Consider the following 25,526-nt stretch of genomic DNA (forward strand, 5'->3'; position numbering starts at 1 on the left):
GAATGTGATTGTTCAACATTTTCCTCCATAATTTTGTAGTTCCAAAAAAGTTTAACTATTCCTTAAAATGCGAAATAAGGCAGGCATAAAACTGCATCTCATAATGTTTGACATTGTGGGTGTAATCTTATGAAGTTTTATGCATATGTCAGTATTTAAAACAGATACATATGAGGATTTAACTACAGCAACACCTGAAAATCTGATAATACATAACCTAAGATCATGTCTGAAAACAGTTACCCCATCTTTTTTGTCCCTCTCGAGGGCCCCGTGGAGAAAATCTCTGGACACTTCCTCATTCTCGTCCAACCACATGATGACAAATGGCTCAAACCAGCTGCACAACACAGAATGACAAAGGGCAACATAAATCTTTATGCCACGGTGGTAAATGTTTCAGGAAAAGCATGCGGTGCTATAGAAAAATACTCACGCTGGATATTCAGGTACGTGCTTCTGGAAAGTGGGAAGTTCTTTGCAGTACTCATTATAGAGCCACTTCACCTTGAAGTGCAAATTCATATAATCTGCACTTTTGCACAGGCGTTGCTTCTCATGCTCTGAATATCAAAGTGGAAGAACGGGTGAGGAAAATTACACGCAAAAATTCCAAAATAAAAAAAGCCCATCACTCCCATCTCATCACCCTGAACACTTACCCTCCATAGCGTACTTCATATCTTGTGCAAACATGTTCCACATGACTTCAGCGCTGATCTTGCCCACATTGAGTTCCTGGGGAAACCTGAAGGAGACATCACAGTGCTCAGGACTAAATCCAGCTCCATATTCAGTAATGGTGCTGTATTATTTAACAAGACAGCCCAGGCTCTTTCTTGTGTAACTCCATCAGTGTTTTCACAGCATGTTTTCAGCTGCCAGCAGAGAGAAATCCACCACAGAGAGAATATGAAATTATCAAGATACTATTATTCTCAGTTTTCTTCCTCCAAAAAAAGCTATGGGTTTATTTAAATTTGTACTAAAATATTAAAAATACACAACCAGCAAAGCTGCAGGAGTTATTTTATGAACATAAACTAAGGGACTGCTGCAAGCACAATTACATAATGGAGTTGATACTGTTTGATTTCCTAGACATTGTGCCCTCTTTGGATTTTGTGCTGAAAGGATGCTATTTGTGTCTCATAACAACTTCTGTTTCCCTTTTTGTTCCTTTTTTGTTCCATCACACCCACCACCCATTAAATAATAAAGCCTTTCATAGACTAGTCAGTCCTTACAAGAATCTTTGGACTCAGACAAAAAGAATTATGCATCGTGTAGACTGCCTTTCATAGACTAGCCTTGATATTTCAGCATTGCCTGTGTATAATAACTACGTAGAGTCAGACAAATCTTATAAGCACACACTCACTGATTAAGGCAAGGAGTGTACGAGTTTTTGTCCTCCTCTATGATGGACACAATAAGGGTGATGAGTTTCGACCAGAAGTCCAGGTTCTTGACGCTGGGACCCTGCTCATCTGGAGGGACAGCTTTTGACTGAAATGAGAAAGGTTTCTTTCACTGTAAAGGCCCTAAAACTGCAACAGCAGCATCTGTACACAAAATCAGAGGCACACTCACAGGGTCTGTCTGATATTCCCTGTTGTAGAGGTCATGGCAGTTGTTGAAAATGTATTCGTAGGTGGAGTTGAGACAGGCTTTTACACAATCCTTAACCACCTGACTTGCCCTTGGGGGACTCTGCAGCTCCTGGACCTGAAAACAAATATTAAAGAGCATATTGCTGAACTGAAAACACCTCAAAGCATTTACCAGGCACACACAGCGTCATCAGGAGGGTTTTCTCACTGGGAATTTAACCGTAAACTCACTGAGCTGCATAAATGGCACCCGTGTACAGTAGCAGCCACACAAAAATGAGCACACGCACACATATTACAGTGCTTCATGCTAATAGCTTAAGTTTATGTAGGGTTATGCTGATGAGGCTGATTCTCAGTTTGTGCCTCAGGCTGCTTCTAGAAAGTACTGACATTTTTCTAATGTGTTTAGAAGGAAAAAAAGAGAAAAGAAGAAAGAAAAGAAAAGAAAATTCTTACCTTCATCCTAAAAAAAGTGATACTAGTCAAAAGGTCAACAGTAGACTTGAGGTCTTGCAGTCTTTCGGGACTGCTGGCAGGGAAGTTATTCTGAAAACGCAAACAGAACTAATTAAAAAATATAACATGTCGAAGTAGCTTAAAAGCATGCTATTTATTATTTAAACGATGCATGCACTCAGAAAATCAGGAGCAAGAGACTGACAAACAGGAACACTTGTGATACTATGTAAGCTGCGTGTAATTAAGAATGAAATTGTTTAGCACATTTTCTAAAAGAAATAAGAGAAGTAATTACCCGATACATGGACAAGTCAATTCTCAGGGAGTTGTGCAGCTGATCCAGCAGTTTGACAAACCTCTCCTTCTACAAAGGAAAAGATGCAGAAAAAAAATGAAAGAACGTAACACGACTGGAGGATTATTTGCAACCATTTGACTAAACAAAGTTAGGATGGATCTGATGACGTTCAGCTCATTACAAGTTTAACAAAGTAGGCAGTGACACATTTAACGTCCTTTTTTAGGGTGTTTAAGCGAGATACTATCTTATTTCTCATAGGATTTTTAAATTATCATATAATTCCTCTTACACTATACACTCACTGGCCACTTTGTTAGGTACACCTGTTCAACTGCCAGTTAACCCAAATATCTAATCAGCCAATACTACTGGGATTTTCCCACACAACCATCTCCAGGGTGTACAGAGAATGGTATAAAAGCAGTTTTCCGGATGAAAACGCCTTACTGATCCCAGAAGTTGGAGGGGAATGAGCAGCCCGCTTTGAGTTGATAGGAAGCCCACAGTGACTCAAATAAACAAATATTCCACAGAAAAGCATGTCTGAAAACACAACATGTTGAGCCTCGAAGCAGATGGGCTGCGGCAGCAGAAGATCACATCGGGTGGCTCTCCTGTCAGCTACGAACAGGAAACTGAAACTACAGTTCACACAAACTCACCAAAATTGGACAATCAGAGGCTGAAAAAACACTGTCTGGTCTGATGAGACCTTATTTCTGCTGCAACATTCAGATGGTAGTGTCAGAATTTGGTGTAAACAACATGAAAGCATGGATCCATCCTGCCTTTATCAACGGTTCGGGCTGTTGGTGGAGGTGTAATGGTGTGGGTGACATTTTCTTGGTACACTCTGGCGTCCTCCTGCCAACTGAATTTCATTTAAACACCACAGCCTATCCAAGTACTGTTGCTCAGCATAACCATCCTTTTCTAACTGCGCACCGTGTCGCAAAGCTCAGATCATCTCAAACTGGTTTCTTAACATGATAATGAGTTCTCTGCACTCAGATGGCTTCCACAGTCAACAGATAGCATCATTATTATGTATGGACCAAAATCTCTGAGGAATGTTGCCAGTACACTGCTGAATTTGTGCCATGACAAATTAAAGCAGTTCTGAAGGCAAAACGATGTCAAAACTGGTACTAGCAAGGTGTACCTAATAAATTGTCCCATGTGCGTATAGTCACATATAAGAAAGGACAAAATCTTTCAGGGACTCACTCCAAAGTTTGATGCAGCAAATCTGTCTGAGGCTGAAACATTGTTGGAGGACTGGGTAGTGTGGGCGTAGTAAGCATTGATGTTGGCAAGTAGTGTGCTCATCACGGCTGGCACTCCTGGGCACATGTACTTCGATGACAAGCAGGCAAAATGGCTGTGGGGTGGATGTGGCAAAAAGGCAAAGATTTAGTACATTTACTTCTTATCTCATATTCCTACATTGCACGGTAAGAAAATACACTGTGTGGTCAAGATTTAGATGCACTGTGTGCTTCATGAAACCATTTATTAGCACGTCATCGCTTCACGTTTCAAACATTTAAATTTGGCTCTCGTGGATCTGTTTGGGATACTAACGTCATGGCCTGGTAGATGGACTCCACTCCATATCTCATGGCAAACTCATCAACAATCTCCTGAGCCGTTTCATCAAAGTACACCTTCCAGGCATCATCTCCTTTGGCGTCAGGAATCTTTACCACACCGCCGTTTTGCTCCTCAGTTGTGTACTGGAACAAATGCTGAACACATACAAAGAGGAAGTAAGGGCGATTTTATCTACTAAGCTATAAAAATGTTTACATTATCACTGGCAGTTAAATAGCAATTAGCAGGATAAAATGATAGTATTAGACCTAAATATGCCCATTTATGTCTGTGTAAACTGTGTGACATCCACAAGTAAACTGACTGGATCTGATATAATAAATAATTAAAATATTCCAAAAAGACCTCCTAAGACCCGAACTCTTCCACGGCATGCATTTTTAATTTCTCTTTGATATTTGGTCATATTGGGGCCAGATGAATGTAAAAACAAAGAATTACCAGATTTTTTTTTTAACCTTATTTTTGTTTTTAAGAAAAATAAGAGCCAAATATGAGGATATTCGTTTAAAATTTTGATAGAACAGTAGCAGTATAATGTCCTCGTAAGTGGATATCAGGCCCTTGTAGAGCAAAATTGAGTATTTTGGTCTAAATAACCCAAAATGTGATGTCTGCATATGTGGACGCCAGGTCCTAGGAGGTTAAAGGATTTCCACCACATGTTTGTGCAGACTGACCTCATGAAGACAGGTGTACTGGACATGGTAAGGAGCCACCGTCTCCTCTCCTTTGATCTCCACACTTATGTGCATCCGAATTGCTCCAGACACAGCAGACTTATCTGTTCTCTTGTCTGTCACGAGAAAGTAAGAAATGTCCCCTTAGTTGGCTAAAATTTCTCCTATCTACAACAGACAAGCACTTCAATTATCTGTTATTTCTTACTGACTTGTTGATCTTCTCATTCATCTCTAACACACTATCCCCTTTTCAGCCTCTTCTCCTGTTCCACAAAAACTCACCTAGGTTGTACCAGACGTCCATCTCCCCGCTCAGAGTGCGGACTTCGATGATGGTTTGACCCAGGAAGTCATCGCTCTCACGTTTGAACCTCTGTTTCACGCGAGACTTGATGTCATCGTCTTCATCCCACACACGGACCTTGATGCGGTCAGATGAGTTGTGGCATTCACTGGATGAAGAAGGGGGACAAACGGGTGGAAAACATAAAAAGTTGACAACTGTAATACAGAAAGGGTGGGGGAAATTAGTCCAAATAAACTACAACTACTGCGTGGGCCTTAGACATAAAAACAAACCATAAAAATTTAATTTTCAACAACTTTTAATAAGATATCGTTTGCATTTGAAACTTTTATGATAGGCTTTCTAGTGGACTCACAAGTGGAAGCTCTCTTCCCACACAGGGTTGAGGTTACCATAGATGGTCTTTGTCCTCTTCTTGGTTTTTCCAACTTGAACAGTTACATACGGGTCGCTGGAGCCTGTTTTGTCTTTAGCCTGAAGGCCCTGGGCACACACCACTGAGCAAGAGGCGAGAGACAAAGGTAAATGTATAAAAACATCTTTTCAACTCTCTTACAAAAGAAAGAAAAAGAAAAAACAGCTTCTGAAAATAAAAATCAAACTTGCATCTATGGGCTTTACATCTCCAAACATGTGTCCCATTATCCTTCAACAGTTATTTCAGGTAAATATATAAATGTATATTCAATTGTACCTGTGATGCTGATTTTAGCTGACCATTTGGAGGTCCCATCAAGCACACTTTGCTTGATCTGTTTCATTTGCATGCCATGCGTTGCTTTGTCGAGGGCAAACACTTCCTGGATTAGCTCAAAGATCTCTGGCTTATTCCTCTCTCTGATCTTCATGCGATCCTTTAGGACCATGATGATGTTCTGGGTCCGGTCCTCTGCGCCATGCTTGGAGCTCTTCTCTGCAGCTCCTGAATAGACAGGGAAAAGAATGAATGAAGGGATGCACAACGAATAGCTGATAGTGTGAATATGTTGGGAAGGGAATATATCTGAGTCACTGCAATAAATTTCCTTAAAACTGGGCACCAAGTTAAGATAGCATCAGATCAATTTAGAAAGACATTTCTTGGCCAGGAGTCAAACCCCTAAATTCCCTCAAACAATGACAGAGACTGACTCCATTTAACCATTGATCTACTCGGGAAAAAACAAGATAGTCAAGTAACTGTAAAAAGATCAACAAATGTTTCCAGGATCAAGATCTTACAAGAATCTTTGGACTCAGAAGAAATGAATTATGCATCGCCTAGACTGACTCTAAGATGAGGATGGGAACTGGATAAGTCACTCTTTGTGAAACTAAATTAGACAAAGCAGTATGGATGCAAAGCCTATGGGGAGAAGGGAGAGCGAAAAAGGGCAGGGGTATGACAACACATTACTCAGGAGATAAATTGGAAAGGAAGAGGGAGGAGAATGTGAGAGTGGACAGAGGACAAGAATAATGGGATGTCAATCGGGCAGAAGGATACACAGGAGGAGCTAAAACAGTTTGGGTGTGTGCAGATGCGCAATAGAAAGATGTGTATGTTTTATGCCTGTCCGCACGAGTGCCAAAATCTGTGTGGCCTTACTCTGCAGACAGTCGGCATTCAGCAGATCCTGGCACTTTTCGTGGCATTTGACACCACACTCTGAGCAGCGCATGCCTTGACGTGCGATGCCCCAGAGTAGTCCCTCACATTCATAGCAATAGGTGGGAGTGGTGGCTGTCCACACCTCAAAGTTGTGTGGTGTAGTGGAGGAGATGGGGTAGATCAGAGCCTGCAGGGTCTTTTTATAAACATGAATCTTCTGCAAGTGCCACACAGAAAAGAAACATATGTTTAAGTCCAGCTATTTATTAAATTCTGAAGGTCCTGAAAAAAAACTGACAAAGAAACATGTGGAGGAAAACCCACCAGCTCCTCATTGCCGAGAGTAGTGGAGGCCATGGCTGAGGTGATTCCAGCTTTACGTGAGTTCTGAACCAGAGACTGAGGAGGAGACGGCAAACAAAAAAAATGTTTTCAAGTGTGGAGCAACTGCATAGATCCTAATATTTGATTTCTTTGATGAATAAAATACACTTACCATCGCCTAAAGATATCAGGCAATGATTAAACACAGGAGCAGAGTGGAAGGAGACAAAAACAGATGTGAGCAAAGTTAGGGATATTAAAACAGTGAGCTATCAGAATCTAAATGATCTGTGTGTGTACAAGTATGTTTCCTAAACTCTTATTTACTGCTATGCAGCATTTATCAGCAAATCAAGCACAGCAATCAAACTGGCTACAGGTGGAGTAAATTTACTTTTGATTATAAAAAAGGTGAACTAGAAAAGTAGAAGTTCAATCATGCATAAGGTAAGAGGAAGAAAAACTAACTACAACGCAAAATAAAAGACAGTAAATCAATGACAGAGGAAAGATCGTAGACAGAAATCAATTGTGTCTACACAAAAATGATTCTTAGTGTGGGGTTTATTACATGTGTGTGTCCGCGTGTTTGTGCACGTGTGTGTTAATGTTCTCACCAGATCTCTGACTAGAGGAATGGCTTTTCTCTTGCGAAGGTCGGGCATGCTGTCAATACTGTATAGTGCACCTCCCATTCTGTAAGTTGAACAATAAACAGTAAAATTTTTATGCATATACTCATCAGTATTTATATTTTTATAATCAAAATGCTTTACTATAAATTTGAGATTTGGAACAAAGAGGGTGATGGATTTATCTCAGTCCTTTTTAATGCTCAGTCAAGGACTTCTCAAGGACTTGATTGGGGAGTTTAATTACAGCGACTACTTTGTATAAAATAGTGGGCATGACACTCCACACACCTAGCATTAACTGCTGGGTTTCTATTTGGCTAACGTAGCATTTCTTCAGCATGAAGCTTCAGTTGAGCTCTGATGTCTCCCTCATCTACAAACGACCTGTCAGCCAAGTCGGGGCACCCCAGAGCTGTTCAGTGCTTACTGGCTTAATGCCACAAGCTGAACGAGCCTCAATAAAACAGAACAAAGCATTTCTGGGCTAAAAAAAAGGATTGTCAAGCTAAAACACCGAAGGATTCTTTCACCAATGAACTGAGGATAACTTTAATTGTACTTGAGGTAACACTTTGTCATACTTCCCAAGTAATTAAATGGAATTTTAATGTACTTTACTTGAAATGACAAAATAATTACCTACAAATACTTAAAGGGTAAATTTACTAGAATAACAGGGCTAGCACACCAGGAAACAAAGAAACAATTATATTGTGAGTACATTTAAGTAGTGTGTAAGAAAATTTACAGGAAAAGAGACGAATTATTCTGTTAGTAATTTTTATTACTGCATAAATTTTTGGTAATTTTGTGGAAAAATAAACAATATTTGCCAATGTACTGTACATATCAGGGTTCAGACAGTGTTAATGTTATGGAGTGGCTTCACTTTAATGTCTGTGTATTTCAAAGGAAAGGAAACAGTTATTACCTGTAAAAAGTTATATAATATTTCAAATTTCTCATGTACTTTGTAAAATTGCTGATATATTATTTGACCTAACTGAAACACTGTCTGATGTAACGTCATATAAGAGAACATAAACGACTCACCCTCCTTTACCAAACCACAGCGAGTTGGACGTCTCTCCTCGAGCCTGAGAGAGAAAGAGGAGGAATGTCAAAGAAGAAAAAAGACATCTGAAGTTTGTCCCTACAGGGTTTTTTTTCCTTTAATATGCTGCATGAATACAGCTGCATCACCATAATGAAAGTTATCTGATTATGAAAGTGCTCAATTAAACTCTTCACATTTAAACCCCATCCCATTTTGAATTATTGTATCACTGTTTGAAGGAGGGCGGGTCAGAGAAATTACAGAGTTAGTGTGCTCTTTGTACAGCTGTGAAACAAAGATAATGGCATTTACAAAGGCATTTACTCTATAGGCAGCAGAATTTAGAACCAAAAGAACCACTTATTCAATAAATAACTATGGATTATGGAGCTATGCAAAGTACTCTTATTTATGTAAACTTTCAATTCAAAGGTGTTTCTGGAAAGCCAATTAATTTATGTCACATATGCAAACTGCTCAGCTCTTGAAAGATACAACTAAAAAAGGTCAAATTGTTGTGAAAAATGAATGAACGAAGCGAAGGTGGCTGTTTATATAGATATGCAGCAGGACGCATTTCCTTCTGTCTTTCAAGCAACACGTTCAGGCTGTACCTACCTGTCAGCATGCTCCAATGATGGCCGAGCAAAGTGCATGTGAGTGTCACTATGGCAATGACATGAAACTGGAAAGAAAACAAAGCGGGTTGGCACAAACAAACAAAAAAAATCAAAATAAAGAGAGGGGAAGGAAGCCAAATGTACAAAAACATAATGCAACACACATCAAAATAAACATCGAAGCAAGTGATTATTTCTCTGCACAACTGAATTCAAACGCAATGAACAGCAACATAATATATAAATAAAATATGCAAGTGAAAACCGACCAAGCAAAACTTAATGTATCTGGCTAGGCCATGCAGTTCTTGTCAAGCAGTGGTGTGGAGCTGCACCCAGGCTAAAATATGAAGTTTGCTCCCTGCCAAGTATTTTTATTTTTAAGGAAGCCAAAAAGGTATCAATTATAGAATATGAAACACATTAAGTCTGCATAAAACACTATCAAAACAGAACTCAAGAAGTTAGTGTATGTACCCTGCCTCTGCACATAAATAATGGATAGCACATACATATTTCAGAGACCTGGTAGACACTTTAGAGTCCCTGGAACTGAGGTGTATTTTTGATATCACTGGGTGGAGCTGAATCAGGCACACAGCTCAGTTGAGTGGACTGTTGCAGTGAGGCTGGAAGGGTGTGGCTCGGTCAGAGCTGAGACTGGGAGTAAATGGTGCACTTACCTCCCGGAGTTGTTCTAAGACCTTGTTGTAGAGTCTGTGCCAGTTCTCTTTGGCTCTAACTGCTGGATCAACTGGCTCTTTGGGCTCCTCTGTTACTGGAGGACTAAAAGAAAAAACAACAACATTTTTTGACTTTTTTCAGCTGAAGAAAAGTTGTTTTCAGCTGAAAAGATCTTTGTGAAAACAACTTTTCAGCTCTGATTTTTTTTTGTTGATTCAGTGAATTGATCTTATTTCCATTCAACCTTCAATCCTACCTCTCAGGTGGCATCTCTTTTTCCTCATCTGGGGTCACGGGTCTGCTTTCTTCAAAATTCTCCTCTTTCTGCTCAATGGGAATCATCTCTTCATTCTGTGCGGGAGGAGTTCTGGCCTCCTTCTCCAGCATTGTTTCCTGCTCTAGCCATGGTTCCTCCTCAACCATGGGAGCCTGGTCTTCAAATGACATTGACTGGGTCGCCGGATCATTGAGATTAGATGGGGTTTGCTCAGATGAAGGGCCCATTGCTTTGGAAGGGGGCTGGGACGCAGCAGGGGCTGAGTTAGCCAAAGTGGCTGGGTGAGATGGAGGGACAGAGTTAGCTGCAGCAGAATGGTTTTGCTGAGATACAGCTGAAGGTGAAGGGTGAGACTGAGCTGGCTGGGCTGTGGGGACAGAAGACAGGAAACTGGAAGCCAATCCCGTGACAGCAGCTGTTAGAGGTTTGGCCATGGAGAAGAAGGACGTGGCAGAAGGAGCTGGCTGCGGCTGGGGTTGTGTTTGGGTCTGGGGTTGTTTGGGCGGTTGGGCTGTTTGTTGACCAGAAGGGGGCTGTGTTGTTGGTGCCATACCAGCAGAATGAGCGTGGTTGGACTGGTTAGAGGGTTGAGCAGGAGGCTGCTGTTGGTGCAGGGAGTTTTGCTTCTCTAGAGGGGGCCTGGAGTTGGGTACATCAAGTGCTGGAGGGGCAGTTGAGGTTGGAGTGGGAGTGAAGGGAGGTTCCATGTCCTCACTGAGGGTCCCATCCAAATTGTACAAATCCTCATCATCATACATCATCTCCTCATCCTCATAGAGGCCTTCCTCTTCTCCTTCATACAACAGTCCTCCGTCATCCTCCTCATACAGAGCAGCCTCTTCTCCTCCATCTTTGCTGTAGCCACCTTCATCGCTGTACGCCCCCTGAGTCTCATCAGGGTCCCAGTCTGGAGAGCCTTTACTATAGCTAACGGAGGAGTGACAGGAATGGTAGGAGTCATTCTCATCGTAAAGGTCCCTCTCCCCGTACTCACCACCATAGTCTTCCTCGCTCAGCTGACTGCTGCACCGGCTGAGCTCTGCAGATGATGCATAGCTCCCAGTGGGACTGGAGGGAGGAGAAGAGAAGAGAAGAGAAGAGAAGAGAAGAGAAGAGAAGAGAAGAGAAGAGAAGAGAAGAGAAGAGAAGAGAAAAATATAAAAATGCAAGACAGCATTGCCTGGAGAGTACCCAAGGTACTAAGAAAAGGTTGACAGTTTTATAATAAACATACATACACTATAATTTATGCTATTATTACATGTATATTAGTGAGTTTCTAGGCATATGTAGAATAAATGGTTTACCATCCCTCTATGAACTATTATCTTAAAAATGCTTATAGAGCACTGTATTAGAGCCCTTTATGGCCGATACACTGCTAGACAGCTCAACAAAATACCTTTTCTACATGTCTTGAGGCCGCCTGAAATAATGCTGATGGCTAATCAATGAAAAGCACCAGGGATACAAGAGTACCAGACAAGTAGCAAGAAATAGAGCAGAACAGAAAGGTAAGAGGCCCCGAGAAAGCTGACAAAGGAAAAAAGAAAAAAGCATCAAGAAATGCAACAAATGGGGAAAACTTATTCATGTTATTTGATGAATGGGGCTATTAAAAACAAAATAGAGGCACAGAGAAGAAAAAGGATGAATGAGGGAGAGGCAGACGGTGAAGAGAGGAGGGATGGTGAGCACGGTGACAAAACAGAAGTGCAGAGAGGGAGCGAGTGCAGAGAGCTGAGAGGAAGAGATGAAGAAGGATGTGCGGGGATGTGAGGAGGTTGCCCTGTCCAATACACTCACAGAGACAGCTAATCTTATGTGCAGTATTGACCATGAGATTGCACCTGAATAATTCATAAAGCAGAGTGTGGATGAATGTATATTTTCATTCTAACTCTGTGGAAGATATGTAAATGTTGAGAGGTCTAACAGTGTTGTAAACAACTCTGAAACAGATGCAGCTTTTTGTCTGAAAAAACCAATGAAAGGCTTGCATGTGCACCAAAGACACTGAACATTTTCATTAACTGTACTGAGTCATTAACAGGACTTTCTGACTTGTCACAGCAGGAAAAGCACAGGCGGACATGAATTAATGAATGATTCATGGCTGATTTCCACTTAGGTGCCAGGTATTGTTCATGCAGGCCATTATCATATTGTCGTGGCTTATTGAGGCACCTGGAAAAATACTTTTTTTTTAATATCCCCTGTGTCTTTTCTTACTATAGAAGATCAAAACGTCTGCGGCAAAATTGGTTATAGCTGAACTAAACATCACATCTAATCTGCCAGCCATGGTACTGTTGGGACAGACACGCCTACACCAAAGCAGAAACACACCTGACAGTCCTCTGATGGTGGTAGTCGAGGTCATGGCTGTTGCCAGAGCGAGGGTAAGAGAAGCTTCTGGAGTTGCGGTGCTGGTGGCTGATAGGATACTGGTGGACAGAGGCGTTGGGTTGGGATGTGCTGTAGTAGGGAGGGGGGATGCTGTTACTGGTTTCACTGCGGTAGTCGCTGTCTCTGTCGTCCACAGCACTATCTGGGTCTTCATCTACAGAGGAGCACACACATTCATAGCAAGAAAAAAAAAACTTCACAATTTGCTGTAGCCGGAAGAAGAAATTCAGAATAATTTACCATGAAAATAATGAAACCGTCATGTGGTATAGAGATAAGAGGCTCTAATCAGCACTAAACCAATTTTTTACACTATGGTAATTACAGATAATAAAGATGAGCGGCTGAACCCCAGCTACACCCATAAACTGCAGGCCATTCAAAGTGAAGTGAAACATGAAGCACACGACGAATATCAGCGTGTTCCCTCTCACCCTCCCGTCATAGCCGAATGTAAATCTACGCCGCTTGCTGAGGGGACGCTTTACTTTTCTGTGGTGTCCATAGATTGGATTAGATTAAAAATCCCAGAGGGAAGTGATGACCGACTTGAACAGTGCTGAAGCAGTCGAAAGAGAAACCAGCTATCTATTAATCATTCATCATTATCCATCATCTTTTGCACTCTGAAAGCCACTGATGGAGGCAGCCGCTGCACCGCTCGCACCTTCATCTTCATCCGCCTGGGCATGTAAAAACGCTAATTAAAGGCATCAAACTTCATGCCCCCCACGTGTGCCCCCCGTCTCTCTCTCTCTTTGCCTGTTTCTCCCCTCTCCATCAGCTCAGCATCCATCATCACACCCCACTCCCTGCTTTTTCCTTTTTTTAAAATCTGAGTGAAGAGAGATGAATCGCTGCAGTTGTGTGGGTGAGTCTGAAAGGCACTTATATAACACCATCTGCTAATCACAGTGAGAGAGAAAGCGATAGTCAGGAAGGAAGCGAGACAAAGGAGACTTTTTGTGTAGATTTGAATGTCCGGACAATGAGATGCTGATTTTTTTTTCTTTCAATCACTGTAAAATAAATAAATAAAACAGTAACTAATGTTAAAAGTTCACATCATACAAATTACTTGAAATAATATGTAAACTTTTTTTTCATTGAAGTCATTTTTGTTTACCAGCATGGCCGTAGAGGTCTGTTTATTACCTGCAGTAACAAGTAACACTGCTACTGGAAGTAGATATTCGTTTGTACTGCTGTGACTACCACAAATGGAATTTAATATAGCCTCACAGCTTTCAGAGGTGGCTGAAATCACAATCACTCCAACGCAGTTCACCCGATATATACAACTACAAGAAAACAACCTCAAATTGAAGCTCAAAGTCAGCGCTCCATTGATCATATTGCTTGATTTCAAATCTAATGATGGATTGCAGAATCAAAGCAATTTAGAAAGTGTGAGTGTATGTACACTTACTTTGTTGGTCTCCCCACAGACTCCAGTTACCTGCAGGGAAACAGGAGGATGTCAGTATTGATTATGAATTATACCGGTGTTAAAACGTAAACATGATTCCGTGCCATTAAACACTTCAAATTTCCAAGATGGAGGTGGTGAATGGAAAGCCTTTCCAGACAGCTGGCTCAGCAAGCCTTGCAGACGGAGTTAATGGTCGAAACACAGAGGATTCTGGAGGAGCTCGCCTCTGGATATCTGATAACGCTATCGATCTCTTTACAGTGCAGATATCCGGGCCCTTTTCCCCATCTTATGCTCAACAACCCTCGTGTGGTTATATGCATCATGCACATGCTGATCTTAAACTAATTACATCTCTGAAGCTAGACACATAATTCTCCTGTTAAGCACAAACTGATTTGTAAAAACAGCGACGGGTTACTTACAGCACTGGGTTCCTGGCACACGCAGAGGGCGTTCCTGTTCCTCCTGGTATGAGTACTGGAGCCGAGACCGTGAGGATAATTGAAAAATAATGAAACAGAAGTGGAGAAAATGTTGGATTTCATCTCGTAAACTGCAAAATATTCCCCCAATTAATCACGTTGGCTTGTTCCTAAAAAGTACGGATGTGCCGTAGGGATATTAAATCAAACTGGGTAACAGCTTACATCTTGGTCCCTCATGGCATTGAGCTGCTCCAGTTTTTTGGCCCAGTACCGTGCTTCATCCTCTGGGATATCTGCAAACAACCAGCGAGAAAGGCTCAGTTACAAACACAGCAAAAACAGAGCTTCTCCTAAATAAGCACTTAAAATAGTTTTTCACAGGACTGTCTGCATAAGAACTGTTTTGTTCTATGTCACAAATGAAAGGCAACCCAAATGAAGACAAAGTATTGTATAACAAGCCCATCCGTAAATATTTTTGACCCAGATTGGAAACTTTGGTCTAACTAGGATACAGTGACATTGAAAATTGCCCTCCTCCACTTACAGGTCTAAAGCCAAGTACCTATAAATAGGTCAGGTCCACAAACTGTGGAGTCAGGTGTGCAATATTGACTACAGGAAGGGGAAACAGCATGAAAATGACACCTAATCAATGCTAAGTGGAACACAGCATGATCACCGAGAAAAGAAGTGCACAAACACTGCCCTCCATGACACACATCTGCACACGACGTCCTCTCAAACATAGAATTAAAAAGTAGGTCAGCTTAATTAATCAGTCAGAAATTATTGGTCCTCATTTATCACTGTTTGCTGTGAAAATGTACCAACAGACATAATTTATTTGCTCCATATCCCCCCGGTTGCCAACAGGATTGATGACTTCCTGTAATTTCAAATTCTCATTTTTTCCCACCAACTGACAGTTTCTGGTTTTGATGTGAATATTGATTTCTCACCTAGAGGCAGTTCGAAGCGCGTATCGAGTAAAACCAGGTGGAGGGTGGGATCTTTGGTGCCACAGATCTCATTATCAGCCATGATGACCTGAGAGTCCAGCGTGAGCCACTCCCCTGGACCTTCCTGCATTACACAAACATAAAACTGAGTGAAGAGTCCTCAACCACCACTTGACAGCTATTTCTAAAGTTGTGATCGTGGTTAGTGTCAAACCTCATTGGACTGCCGGATGCTGTGAAGTGGAATCCACACAGTGCCAACCATGGTGTCCCAGATTAATCCTTTGTTCCACACCTCTACTGTCAGACCCAGGTCCAGGCGGTTAATTTCACTGTGAAGACAAAGAAAATTCAAGTCCAAAATCCAGACAAAGAGTTTGACTATTGCATGCGTCTATAGACTTTAAGAGCATTAAAGAGACTAATGCTGTACTTTTTCATTAGGAACATATGATTAGCTTATAAAATGCAAAACAGTGTAACAGATTAAAAAAAAAACCTTTGTTAGTAGATTAAATGGCACAGTTGTGTAACTATAAATTAGGACACTTTCACATTGTTTCACATATCAGTGTCAAATAAAATATTTTTCCTGCGTAACAACTATTATTATACACTCACTAGCCACTTTTTTAAAGGTATGCCTGATATACTTGAGCATCACACAGTTGCTGCTGATTTGCCAGCTGCACACAGATGATGTAAATCTCCTGTTCCACCATATCCCAAAGGTGAATAGAGACCTAGTGACTGTGCAGGTCACTGAAGGACAGTGAACTCACTGTCATGTTCAAGAAACCAGTTTGAGATGATTTGAGCTTTGCAACATTGTGTGTTATCCTGCTGGAAGCAGCCATCAGAGGATGGGTATACAATGCTCAGTTGGTACTAACGGACCCAAAACTGTGCTAATAAAATATACCCCACACCATTGCGCTACTATCATGAGCCTAAACTGAAATTGAGACTATTACAGCACAAGGCAACATTTTTCCAATTTTCTGTTGTCAGGTTTTGACGAGCTTGTGTGAATCAGCTTTTTTCTTTTTAGGATCATTCTCTGCAAACCCTATAGATGCTTGTGTGGGAAAATCCCAGTAGATCAGCAGTTTGTGAAATAGTCACACCAGCCCTTCTGACACCAACAGACCACTTTCATGCCACTTTCAAAGTCTCTTAAGTCACCTTTCTCACCCATTCTCGTGCTCAGTTTGAACATCAGCAGGTCATATTGATCATGTCTACATGCCTCAGTGTATTGAGTTACTGCCATGTGATGGGCTGATTCAATATTTGTGTCAATAAGCAGTTCAGCAGGTGTACTGAATAAAGCAGCCAGTGAGTGTAGGTCTACAATTTATACTTACTATAAGTCTATTTTGCCATGAACACTTAAGAATTTTTAAATTCTAGTGTACTGGATGACTTTTGCTTTGTTTTACATGTAGTTTTACTTAAGTAATGAATCTGAATACTTTCCCCACATTAAACAAACACAAGTAATTACTTTTGGGCTCCGCTATGACAAATTTAAAACATGTTCCTTTGGGATGTGAGCATGAACCATAAAACATTTACAAGACAGCAGGACAGAAAAAAAGAGTGAGAGTGAGGCATAAAAAGGGGGAGGGAGGGTAAGAATGTGATGAAGGCAGTGGAGGAGGTGATTGTATCGCATGCCTGGAGGGAGAAATCGGGAACTTTAATTAAGAAATGGAGGGAGTGGATTTCCCATCTCGGTGGTGACTCCTTTTAAGAAAAGTGCCTGTTTGATTCATGGTGGTGACTGAGGGGGCACAGTCATTTAAAGACGGTTTGAGTGGGGGCATGAGGCGCTCTCTGCAGCCCAAACATTACATAACGCAGCTTCACTGATGCAACCCCAGCACACCACTCAACGCCTCCGACCATCATACAGATGCACAGGACGCCGCAGTAATCCTGCCTGCTGCATCCCACATGCTAAGTGATTCTCACCATTTATCACCCATATGCTGCCACTCTGTCAGTACCACGCTGGATCACTCTATATGAAAAATACTCAGTGTTGTGTAATATTTTATTGGCTGAAACCACCAACTACATCCTAAGTAAAATAAGACAAAACAAACTAATTTTAAAGTGAATAAAGATTGTTAATGCAAGCTGTGAATATGAGGGGTGCTGGGGTGACTATAAAATACAGAGAGGATGAGGAGGAGAGGCTGAAAAAATGAATAACAAGGATTTGTGTTTAGAGGAAATGACAGAGAAGAGGAGAGGAGAGAGGGGCTGGGAAGGAGCCAAGGTTGAGAATAAGGATGAGATGGGCAGAAGTATCGAGGGAGAGCAGATGAAAAAGAGCATGAGGCAGTTGTAGGCAGAGAGGAAGAGATATTTGAAACAATACAGGGATAAAGGGCACTTGGGATGGACTGAAAAACTGGAGAGGGCTGGAGAAAAGCTGATTTAAAAAAAGAAAAACATCATGAAAGCACTCAAGTAGCTGGAGTTGAGAGTGTGATGGGAGGATGGAAAGAGAATGCAGTTAGAGAGAGGAGAGTACAGAAGGAGAAAGAGAGGAAGCTTTGTCAGAAGATGACAAAGGACTCACAACATGAAGTCTTGCTCCCAGCTGGGCAGGTTGCCCCTGACAGCGATGGTTGTGCTCTTCACATTTTGTACTTTTAGAGTCACGTAAGTGTTGAACTTCTCTGTTGAGGAGAAAGGGAAGAAGAAATAGGTGTTTTAAAATGGAAAACAATAAGGTAGTCTCCCTCTCTTCAACTGTATTCCTACACAATAACAGATTTCCTGTCCCTCTATTCTTTGACTTTACAATGTGTGCTCAGTCTTTTTAAAGACTTATATCTCTGCCCCTGCACCTCATGTTACTTCCAGTATCCCAGGTCTTACCTTGGGGTCCATCCAGCTTGGCTTTCTTCACTGTGAAAACACAGAGAGGGACACAGTGACACACAGGAACACCATCTGTTGCCATGCTAATGTGTCTTCTGTTTTTAGCTTTTGCACTGAAATCGGACAACACGGGGATGCTTGCGATGCACAAGAAATGACAGTGTGAGTTTTAGTAAAACACACATAACATGAAATCACAACAAATTACTGCATAAATTAATCGCATTATTAGATTAAGAAAAAAATAGCCTCGCATACTTTCCAATCAGATGGAATTGGTGATGACTGCACAGCAAACATCCACATTTTACACAAATAGCTCAAGTCTTGACTCAGGGAAGCTAAATTTTAATGATCCAGACTTGAACTCGGTGCTCTGCCTTATAAGTTCCAGCCGAGTTGGCAATGAAAAACACGGATGTCCTGCTGAGTTTCATCAGTGTGGGATACAGAAACGGAAAATACAACGCATCTACATGCTAATACACGGACGGGATAGAGCTCAGATGTCAGTCTCATTTTAGTTCATGGGTTAGAGCAGTAACACTACAGCATATTAACCCATAAAATGCATCCTATTCATTTCAGTTCCTTTTAGTCTGAGAAAGAACACATGCAGAAAACACATAATGAGCTTTCCAATTACACAACAATGAGCAGCCTCAGACAAATGATATTCTATCCATTTTTTAAATACATTTAGTAAGTCATTTTTAATTCCTTTCCCATTTAGTTTTACTTTGCTGTTTTTATTTTCACTACTTTTCTGCTCTAAGAATTTTACTTCAGCCTAAAAGGCAGTGCTTTTGTTGCTGAGCTGCAACTCTACAGAATCTGATGCGACAGAAATCAAGCACGACGGTGTTGCTTCTGAGTCATCACGCACCAAGTTAAATCAGTAAGGTGTATTCACTAAAAACACTGTGTTGCCCAGTGATAGCTGTGGCTCAGGAGACAGAGCGGGTCGTCTACTAATCAGAAGGATGGTGGTTCTATGCCCAGCTTCTCTAGTCTGCACGTCCAAATACCCTTGGGCAAAATACTGAACCACAAGCTACCCCTGGTGCATCAATTGGAGTGTGAGTGTTAGGTAAAATGGGCTTGTATATGGTCCTGATACAGGGACTAGCAGGGTGGAAAGGGTTAAACTGAAACCCAAACTAGAATTTTATTAATTGTGTTTATTCAATTTTATTAATTCCCCAGTAGTAGACACAGTGCACATATAAAGCAAGTGATTTAATTATGAAGTCCTTAACATAATGCAGGAGCTCAGTTATATGGCTTGATTGTGGTTTATTGTACGAGCTTTCAAAGGGAACATTTCCACCTTCACCACGTGTGATTTTTCAGTATACAGTTAAAGCCCAGGCTCTCCTCTCTCTCTCTCTCTGCAGCACCTTTTTACCAGCCCTGACGTAACGCCCATACATTTTTAATGCTCCACTACCCACTCGCTCTCCTCCATGCAGATCCCCACACTACATGTGTGTGCACATGTTAATAAAACGCCTCGCTGGATTATGCAACCAGATCTTTAAAACAAAAACTATTTTAACACCAATTCACAAATTACTTCACAATACTCTCCACAGACTTGTCCACACACAAACCAACCACCATAAAATAAAAACTGCTCTGAGTCAGCAGAGCACTTTCATTTTTTTTTTTTTTTATGTTTCTATTTCTCGCTTCTTTCGTGCCGCACACAAAAACTCAAGTGGCACGCTGTTACATCAGCAGGTGTGTACGCTTGCTCGCACACACCTGCAGCAATGAGAGTAATGTTAAGATCCACCACCATTCTTATTGCTAAACACAAATAAATATCCAAACAATGGGTTATCATATTTGCAATAACATTAATTTTTTTTTGTTTTGCCCTGACACTCTGCTTCCTTTTGATGTCTGTAAAAGACAACCGAAAATGAAATTGTTGATTCAATGTTACATCTTCACATTGTTTGGGAAGACCCCATCAGAGCCTGCCTCCTGCTGTGTTTTAATGTCAACACTAACACGGCCCTGGAAAAGCAGCAGTACGTAAAAGAAGGATCAATAAAAAGTGAATTGGATTTTCAGTGGCAGAAAGCTAAAGCTTAATGATAGCATGCAATCATAAATCTCTCTGACAGTGAGCGTTATGATGAGAAATACTCTGCAAACAACATTTCATCACAGCTGCACGCCAACTCAGCTGTCAGCACAATAAATACAATTTTTATTTATTTATTTTTTGGTATGTATCGCTGACATGCCAGCAGTTTTCATGCAATTGGTGTGCCAGAAATCAGGACAGGCTCACAGATGAATGATGACACTTCATTAGACATATACAACATGATATATGTCAATCTTTCCAGAATGTATCTGTTATTGTCTTACGTCAGGGGCTTTTTCCTGGTAAAAGGAAGTTTTTCCTTCCCACTGTTGCCAAAGGTCGTCTGATTGTTGGTGTTTTCTCTCTATTATTGTACCACCTTTACCTTTCAATATACAGTGCCTTGAGGTGACTGCTGTTGTGATTTGGCGCTATATAAATAAAGCTTTATTGATATGAATTATTAAAAGCTATACATCTACCATGATTAGCAGTTATGGTCATAAGATTTTATGACCAGCTTGTCTGAACTGTAGGTTATGGGTGAAGTCAAAGCTGTTTCAACAGTCATCGTGTGAATAAACGACTTTTAGCTCACTGGTTTTTGGTAATTGGTAATTTGGTAATTTATTTCAACATGTGAACAATATACAAGTACATTTAGAAAAGAAATAAGAGAGAAAAAAAATACTATACAAATTACATACAAAAAACATTCTGATTAATTTACATGTTGAAAGGGAGTGGGAAGAAGTATACACTTATTTAATCCCACCCCTTTGCCATAAATTATCAGTGAATATTTAGTCAGCTTCCTTACTGATATAATTTGTAATAAAAATAGTGAACAGATTTCTGATATACTATATACTATAATATCACATCATGAATTTTTTGTTTGTTTGTTTGTTTTTAAATAGAGACATTCACTTAATTTAAATATTTTCCTTTTCTTTATAGATCGAGAAGATCATATTTTTGTAACTCTTTTTGAACAGTTTTATGTTTGGACATTGCTTTAATTCCATATTCAGTTTGTTCCATAGTTTCACTCCATGAACAGAAACACAAAAGCCTTTTCTTGTAGTACGTACCTTCATTGTTTTGAAGTTACAAAAACCCCTTAAATTATAACTTCCTTCTTTCAAAAAAAACATACTCTGAATATTACCTGGCAGTTCTTTATTTTTTGCTTTGAATAGAATTTGTGCTGTTTGGAATTTCACTATATCGTCAATTTTCAATATTTCAGACTGCAAAAATAGTGAGTTTGTATGTTCCCTATAACCTGCATTGTGGATGATTCGAATTGCTTTTTTTTGAAGAGTAAAAAGTGAATGTAATGTGGTTTTATAGTTATTGCCCCAGACCTCTGCACAATAGCTTAAGTATGGTGAAACCAGTGAACAGTAGAGAATATGAAGTGATGTTCTGTCGAATACCTGTTTTGCCTTGTTTAGTACTGCAATGCTTCGTGATACTTTGGAATGAATATATCTTACGTGAGCTCTCCAGTTAAGTTTTTCATCTATTATTACCCCCAGAAATTTATTTTCACTGACTCTTTCAATATCAACACCATTTATTTGAATCTTTGCATTCGTATTTAAACTACTATTTCCAAATAACATCAGTTTAGATTTATTCAAATTTAATGATAATTTGTTTTTATCAAGCCAGAACTTCACTTTACTTATTTCATTAGTCATATCCTCCAATAAATTCTGCAGATCATCACCAGAGCAAAAAATGTTTGTATCGTCAGCAAAGAGAACCATTTTTAATACTTTGGACACTTTACAGATGTCGTTAATGTACAAGTTGAAGAATTTTGGACCCAAAACTGACCCTTGGGGTACACCACAAGCAATGTCCATACATAAGGAGCAACCACCATTTATTTTCACAAACTGCTTTCTGTCACTTAAATAACTCCGGACCCAATCTAAAACTACCCCTCTGACACCATAACGTTCCAGTTTTCTTATTAATATATCATGATCTATAGTGTCAAATGCCTTTGTCAAGTCTATGAATAACCCAGCCACATATTGCTTTTTGTCTATGGAATTTGTGATGTATTCTATTGAATTCTTTAACAAAGAAGATATGTGGCACAATCTTAAATACTCAATGGTAAATTTTGCACAGCCCAGTTTCCTCAGGCAGAAACTTCATTCAGGAAGTACCTCTGCAGCCACAGCAGAGTCTAACTTAATGGATATAAGCGGATTGCCAAGAAAACAGAAACTCGACAGGGAATCAAGCAAATGCCTCAACTTGAACTGTCAGGGAATATAAAATAGATTGTCGGTGAGCTGAGTTCAGCCATCCAGTGACAGAAACGAGGGATGACATGACTCAGACAGACAGTGCTTTATACTGAAGGATCACATATACATGAGATCTGCAGCAGCCCCTGCAGTTGCTGATAGTGTCAGTCCCTGATTTAGTGTCCAAATCGAGAGGACAGGGAGAATAAGTGGACTTCAGAGTACAGTATGTGGGCTATCTGCTGGAAAAGAAGCCAAGTTTTTCAGAGTTAATCTGTATCAGTGTCTGAATTCTGCTTGGTCGGCAGATGCGCCAAAGAAATGCTGCCTATTCGAGAGGCATGAAGTACTGTGGAGGCCAGAAATAGCTCCAGTCAGGTAAGCATGAATGATGTAAGCGGAACAGAAAAAGGGCCCGCTGCCAAGTCTCGTAGACTACAACACTGACAGCCGCAGCCAGTGTTTATGAATGAATAACGCTCAGCGTCTTAATGACACTTGGGACTGACTCAGAGCAGGAACAGTCAGTGGGTGGACCCGGTGGGACAAGATGTGGTGGGCTGGCATCCATAATGGGCCTGCCATATCAAAGGTGACTTCACGAACCACTTAACTTCTCTTTTGTCCTTACGCTGCCACTAACACACGCTGCCACTAACACACACGCTGCCTAGAGCTCACATACACTGTATGTCTACACTACAGCCCAACCCTTGATCTGTTTTAGAGGCTGTATTAGTCACAGCTTTAGAGAATTGATATAAAAGTCAATAGTCAAGTAAAAATTACAAATATTCAGTAGTGCACTTGTGCATGTAGGCTCATCTGGGCTTTCTTTACACGTCACCTTTAAGCTATGTAAAAAGTAGAAAGCAGGTACCCATTAAATTATTATGGAATGACTTTAAACTGAAAGCTTCAGTTTCATTTCATGTTTCATGGCATCTTAAAGACCAGAGCAATGTAGATGAATAATTACAAGACACTGAGAGCCCTGGCTGGAACTTTCTTAGAGGACAATTTGCTATTCAACACCAATTTTGCTTAAATTCCATCTATTGACTACAGTTTTTAAACAGTTTTGGGTTTTTTGAGGTGGCAAGTTTTTGCTGATTCAGCCCCAATCTATCATCAAAGTATGCCAAAAACGCACTTGAGAACAACCGCGTGTCTCTCTGTAAAATCTCCCCCTGCCTCTCTCATCCTCTCCTCGTGTGCGTTCAACGCGCCCTGGATGTGAAGCTGGAGGTTCCAGCTTATGAGCAATCACAGCAGATGCTTATTCATCGCGCGGAGAGGCAACAGTATCAGCATCAGGTGCTTTCGGGGAGTCTGGTGGGAGGAGGTGACGCATCGCTTGAGGGAAAACGCGCAGAAGTGACGCGCACCTCCAGACTACAGCCAGTATTCCCTCACGGTGAACGGAGGAGGAGGAGGCGAGGGGTGCGGCAGCGGTAGGGGCTTTTCCTCGTCTTCCTCCTCCTCCTCCTCCTCTTTGGACTGCCCACGCATGAATGAATGAAGTGGATGACACACACGCAGGCTTACACCGGGCAACCGCAACAGTGCGAGCCGGGAGAGGAAGCAGCGGTTCTCCCCGGGCTTACAGAAAGTCAAAGAGCCCGTTCATGCTTTCTACTACAAACAGTCACAACTGCTCTTTTTTCATGTCAGACACACGTGAGCACAGACAGCGCTGAACAAACACACACGGCGCTGCTGAAAGTATCCCAGTGGTGTTCCCCACGCAATAAACGTGCTGTTTCTGCTCTGAGATTTAATGACTATTCAGCACAATAGCTCGGGACACACACACGCATACACATACACACTTTTGCTGGGAGCTGATAGCTCGCAGGCTCTGTCAGACAGCTGGTGCAGTTAGTGATACTTCAATAACATGAAACACGCAGGCTTTCACGGCCTCTTTCATTTCCCCTCTTACCTCCCACACACAGCAGGGACATCTCTGGTAGCGGTGTTGAGCGTCCCCGGCTGTCCTCTACTCAGACTCCGTGATTTGTTTGGTCAGTCCGTCCGTTTAAAAAAAATAAAAATAAAAAAGCCCCGTTAAAAACCGTCACCGTAAAAGGTAACGGAAACAAATCAGCACCATCTCGGAAGCGTGTCGTCTCCTCCTCTGCGGGGCTGTTGCTCTTTTGGCAGGACAAGAAAGACACACAGAAGTGAATTCCTCGCCCCCCCTCCTCTGCATTGCCTCAGCTCTCCTCCGCCGCCGCTGCTCCTCCTGCGCGCACAGCCATCTTGTTTCAGCAGCAGCACCCTCCGCGCGAGGACAGCTCCCCCGCGCCGTGCCGCCCTGACGTCACGGGTGATGAGTAGCAGCCAGAAGGGGAGGCGGGAAGGTGGGGTAATTAATAATATCGTTTTGGCTGATGTAATGTACTCAATGAACAATATGGCGACCAGGAATTTCCATTCACTGCTTCAGAGAGAAAGTTGTCCAGTATTTTTCTCAGTTCACATCCAAGGCTGGATCAGGTGGTAACATCAACATCAGGTGGCGCTTTCATTTAGCAAGTTAGCATCCGTGGTCTTTTTTTCTTCTTCTTTTTTTTAAGTCATGCATATGGAAAATACACCCAGTGATGAAGTAAATAATCTAATCCCATCCAATAGCACTTAACCCTTTAACTTAGCCCTCTTTTCGGTGTGTTGGTAGGGGTTTCACAGCAGATCCACTATCATGTTCAGAAATCAGTCTGAAAATAGAGTTTCACTGTATAACTGTCAGTTAGTGCAGCCCCCAAAAAGCATCACTGCAGTATCCGCTGAAAATATTCAGGAGGTCATCCACTTGTCCACAGAACCTTGTACCCTCATGGTAAAAAAAG

At 41.2% G+C, this 25,526-nt stretch overlaps 1 protein-coding gene across 2 annotated transcripts in view; it reads right to left on the reverse strand.

The window, feature by feature from the left end:
* Positions 1 to 24,950, reverse strand: part of LOC120727595 (protein unc-13 homolog A-like) — a 34,782-nt gene extending 9,832 nt beyond the window's left edge. The window contains exons 1-29 of one of the 2 annotated variants that reach the window (XM_040021960.1): positions 24,617 to 24,950; positions 18,295 to 18,324; positions 17,993 to 18,092; positions 15,614 to 15,731; positions 15,400 to 15,523; positions 14,660 to 14,730; positions 14,435 to 14,489; positions 14,007 to 14,036; positions 12,518 to 12,731; positions 10,148 to 11,236; positions 9,891 to 9,993; positions 8,584 to 8,627; positions 7,513 to 7,591; positions 7,068 to 7,073; positions 6,896 to 6,970; positions 6,569 to 6,788; positions 5,675 to 5,902; positions 5,336 to 5,477; positions 4,956 to 5,125; positions 4,671 to 4,786; positions 3,961 to 4,124; positions 3,604 to 3,757; positions 2,371 to 2,439; positions 2,073 to 2,162; positions 1,594 to 1,728; positions 1,382 to 1,509; positions 663 to 748; positions 437 to 563; positions 244 to 340 (exon numbers count right to left, since the gene is read on the reverse strand). In XM_040021960.1, coding sequence (XP_039877894.1) covers positions 244 to 340; positions 437 to 563; positions 663 to 748; positions 1,382 to 1,509; positions 1,594 to 1,728; positions 2,073 to 2,162; positions 2,371 to 2,439; positions 3,604 to 3,757; positions 3,961 to 4,124; positions 4,671 to 4,786; positions 4,956 to 5,125; positions 5,336 to 5,477; positions 5,675 to 5,902; positions 6,569 to 6,788; positions 6,896 to 6,970; positions 7,068 to 7,073; positions 7,513 to 7,591; positions 8,584 to 8,627; positions 9,891 to 9,993; positions 10,148 to 11,236; positions 12,518 to 12,731; positions 14,007 to 14,036; positions 14,435 to 14,489; positions 14,660 to 14,730; positions 15,400 to 15,523; positions 15,614 to 15,731; positions 17,993 to 18,092; positions 18,295 to 18,324; positions 24,617 to 24,638 — 4,086 coding nt within the window. In that variant the 5' untranslated portion in view covers positions 24,639 to 24,950. Of the gene's footprint in view, positions 1 to 243; positions 341 to 436; positions 564 to 662; positions 749 to 1,381; positions 1,510 to 1,593; positions 1,729 to 2,072; positions 2,163 to 2,370; positions 2,440 to 3,603; positions 3,758 to 3,960; positions 4,125 to 4,670; positions 4,787 to 4,955; positions 5,126 to 5,335; positions 5,478 to 5,674; positions 5,903 to 6,568; positions 6,789 to 6,895; positions 6,971 to 7,067; positions 7,074 to 7,512; positions 7,592 to 8,583; positions 8,628 to 9,205; positions 9,807 to 9,890; positions 9,994 to 10,147; positions 11,237 to 12,517; positions 12,732 to 14,006; positions 14,037 to 14,434; positions 14,490 to 14,659; positions 14,731 to 15,399; positions 15,524 to 15,613; positions 15,732 to 17,992; positions 18,093 to 18,294; positions 18,325 to 24,616 lie in introns of those variants that run through there. The other variant, XM_040021961.1, reaches the window with a different exon arrangement.
* Between the last annotated feature and the right edge of the window lie 576 nt (positions 24,951 to 25,526).

This window comes from Simochromis diagramma, unplaced genomic scaffold (genome assembly GCF_900408965.1).
Source record: "Simochromis diagramma unplaced genomic scaffold, fSimDia1.1 OVJJ01000205.1, whole genome shotgun sequence".
In the NCBI taxonomy this organism is placed as follows: domain Eukaryota; kingdom Metazoa; phylum Chordata; class Actinopteri; order Cichliformes; family Cichlidae; genus Simochromis; species Simochromis diagramma.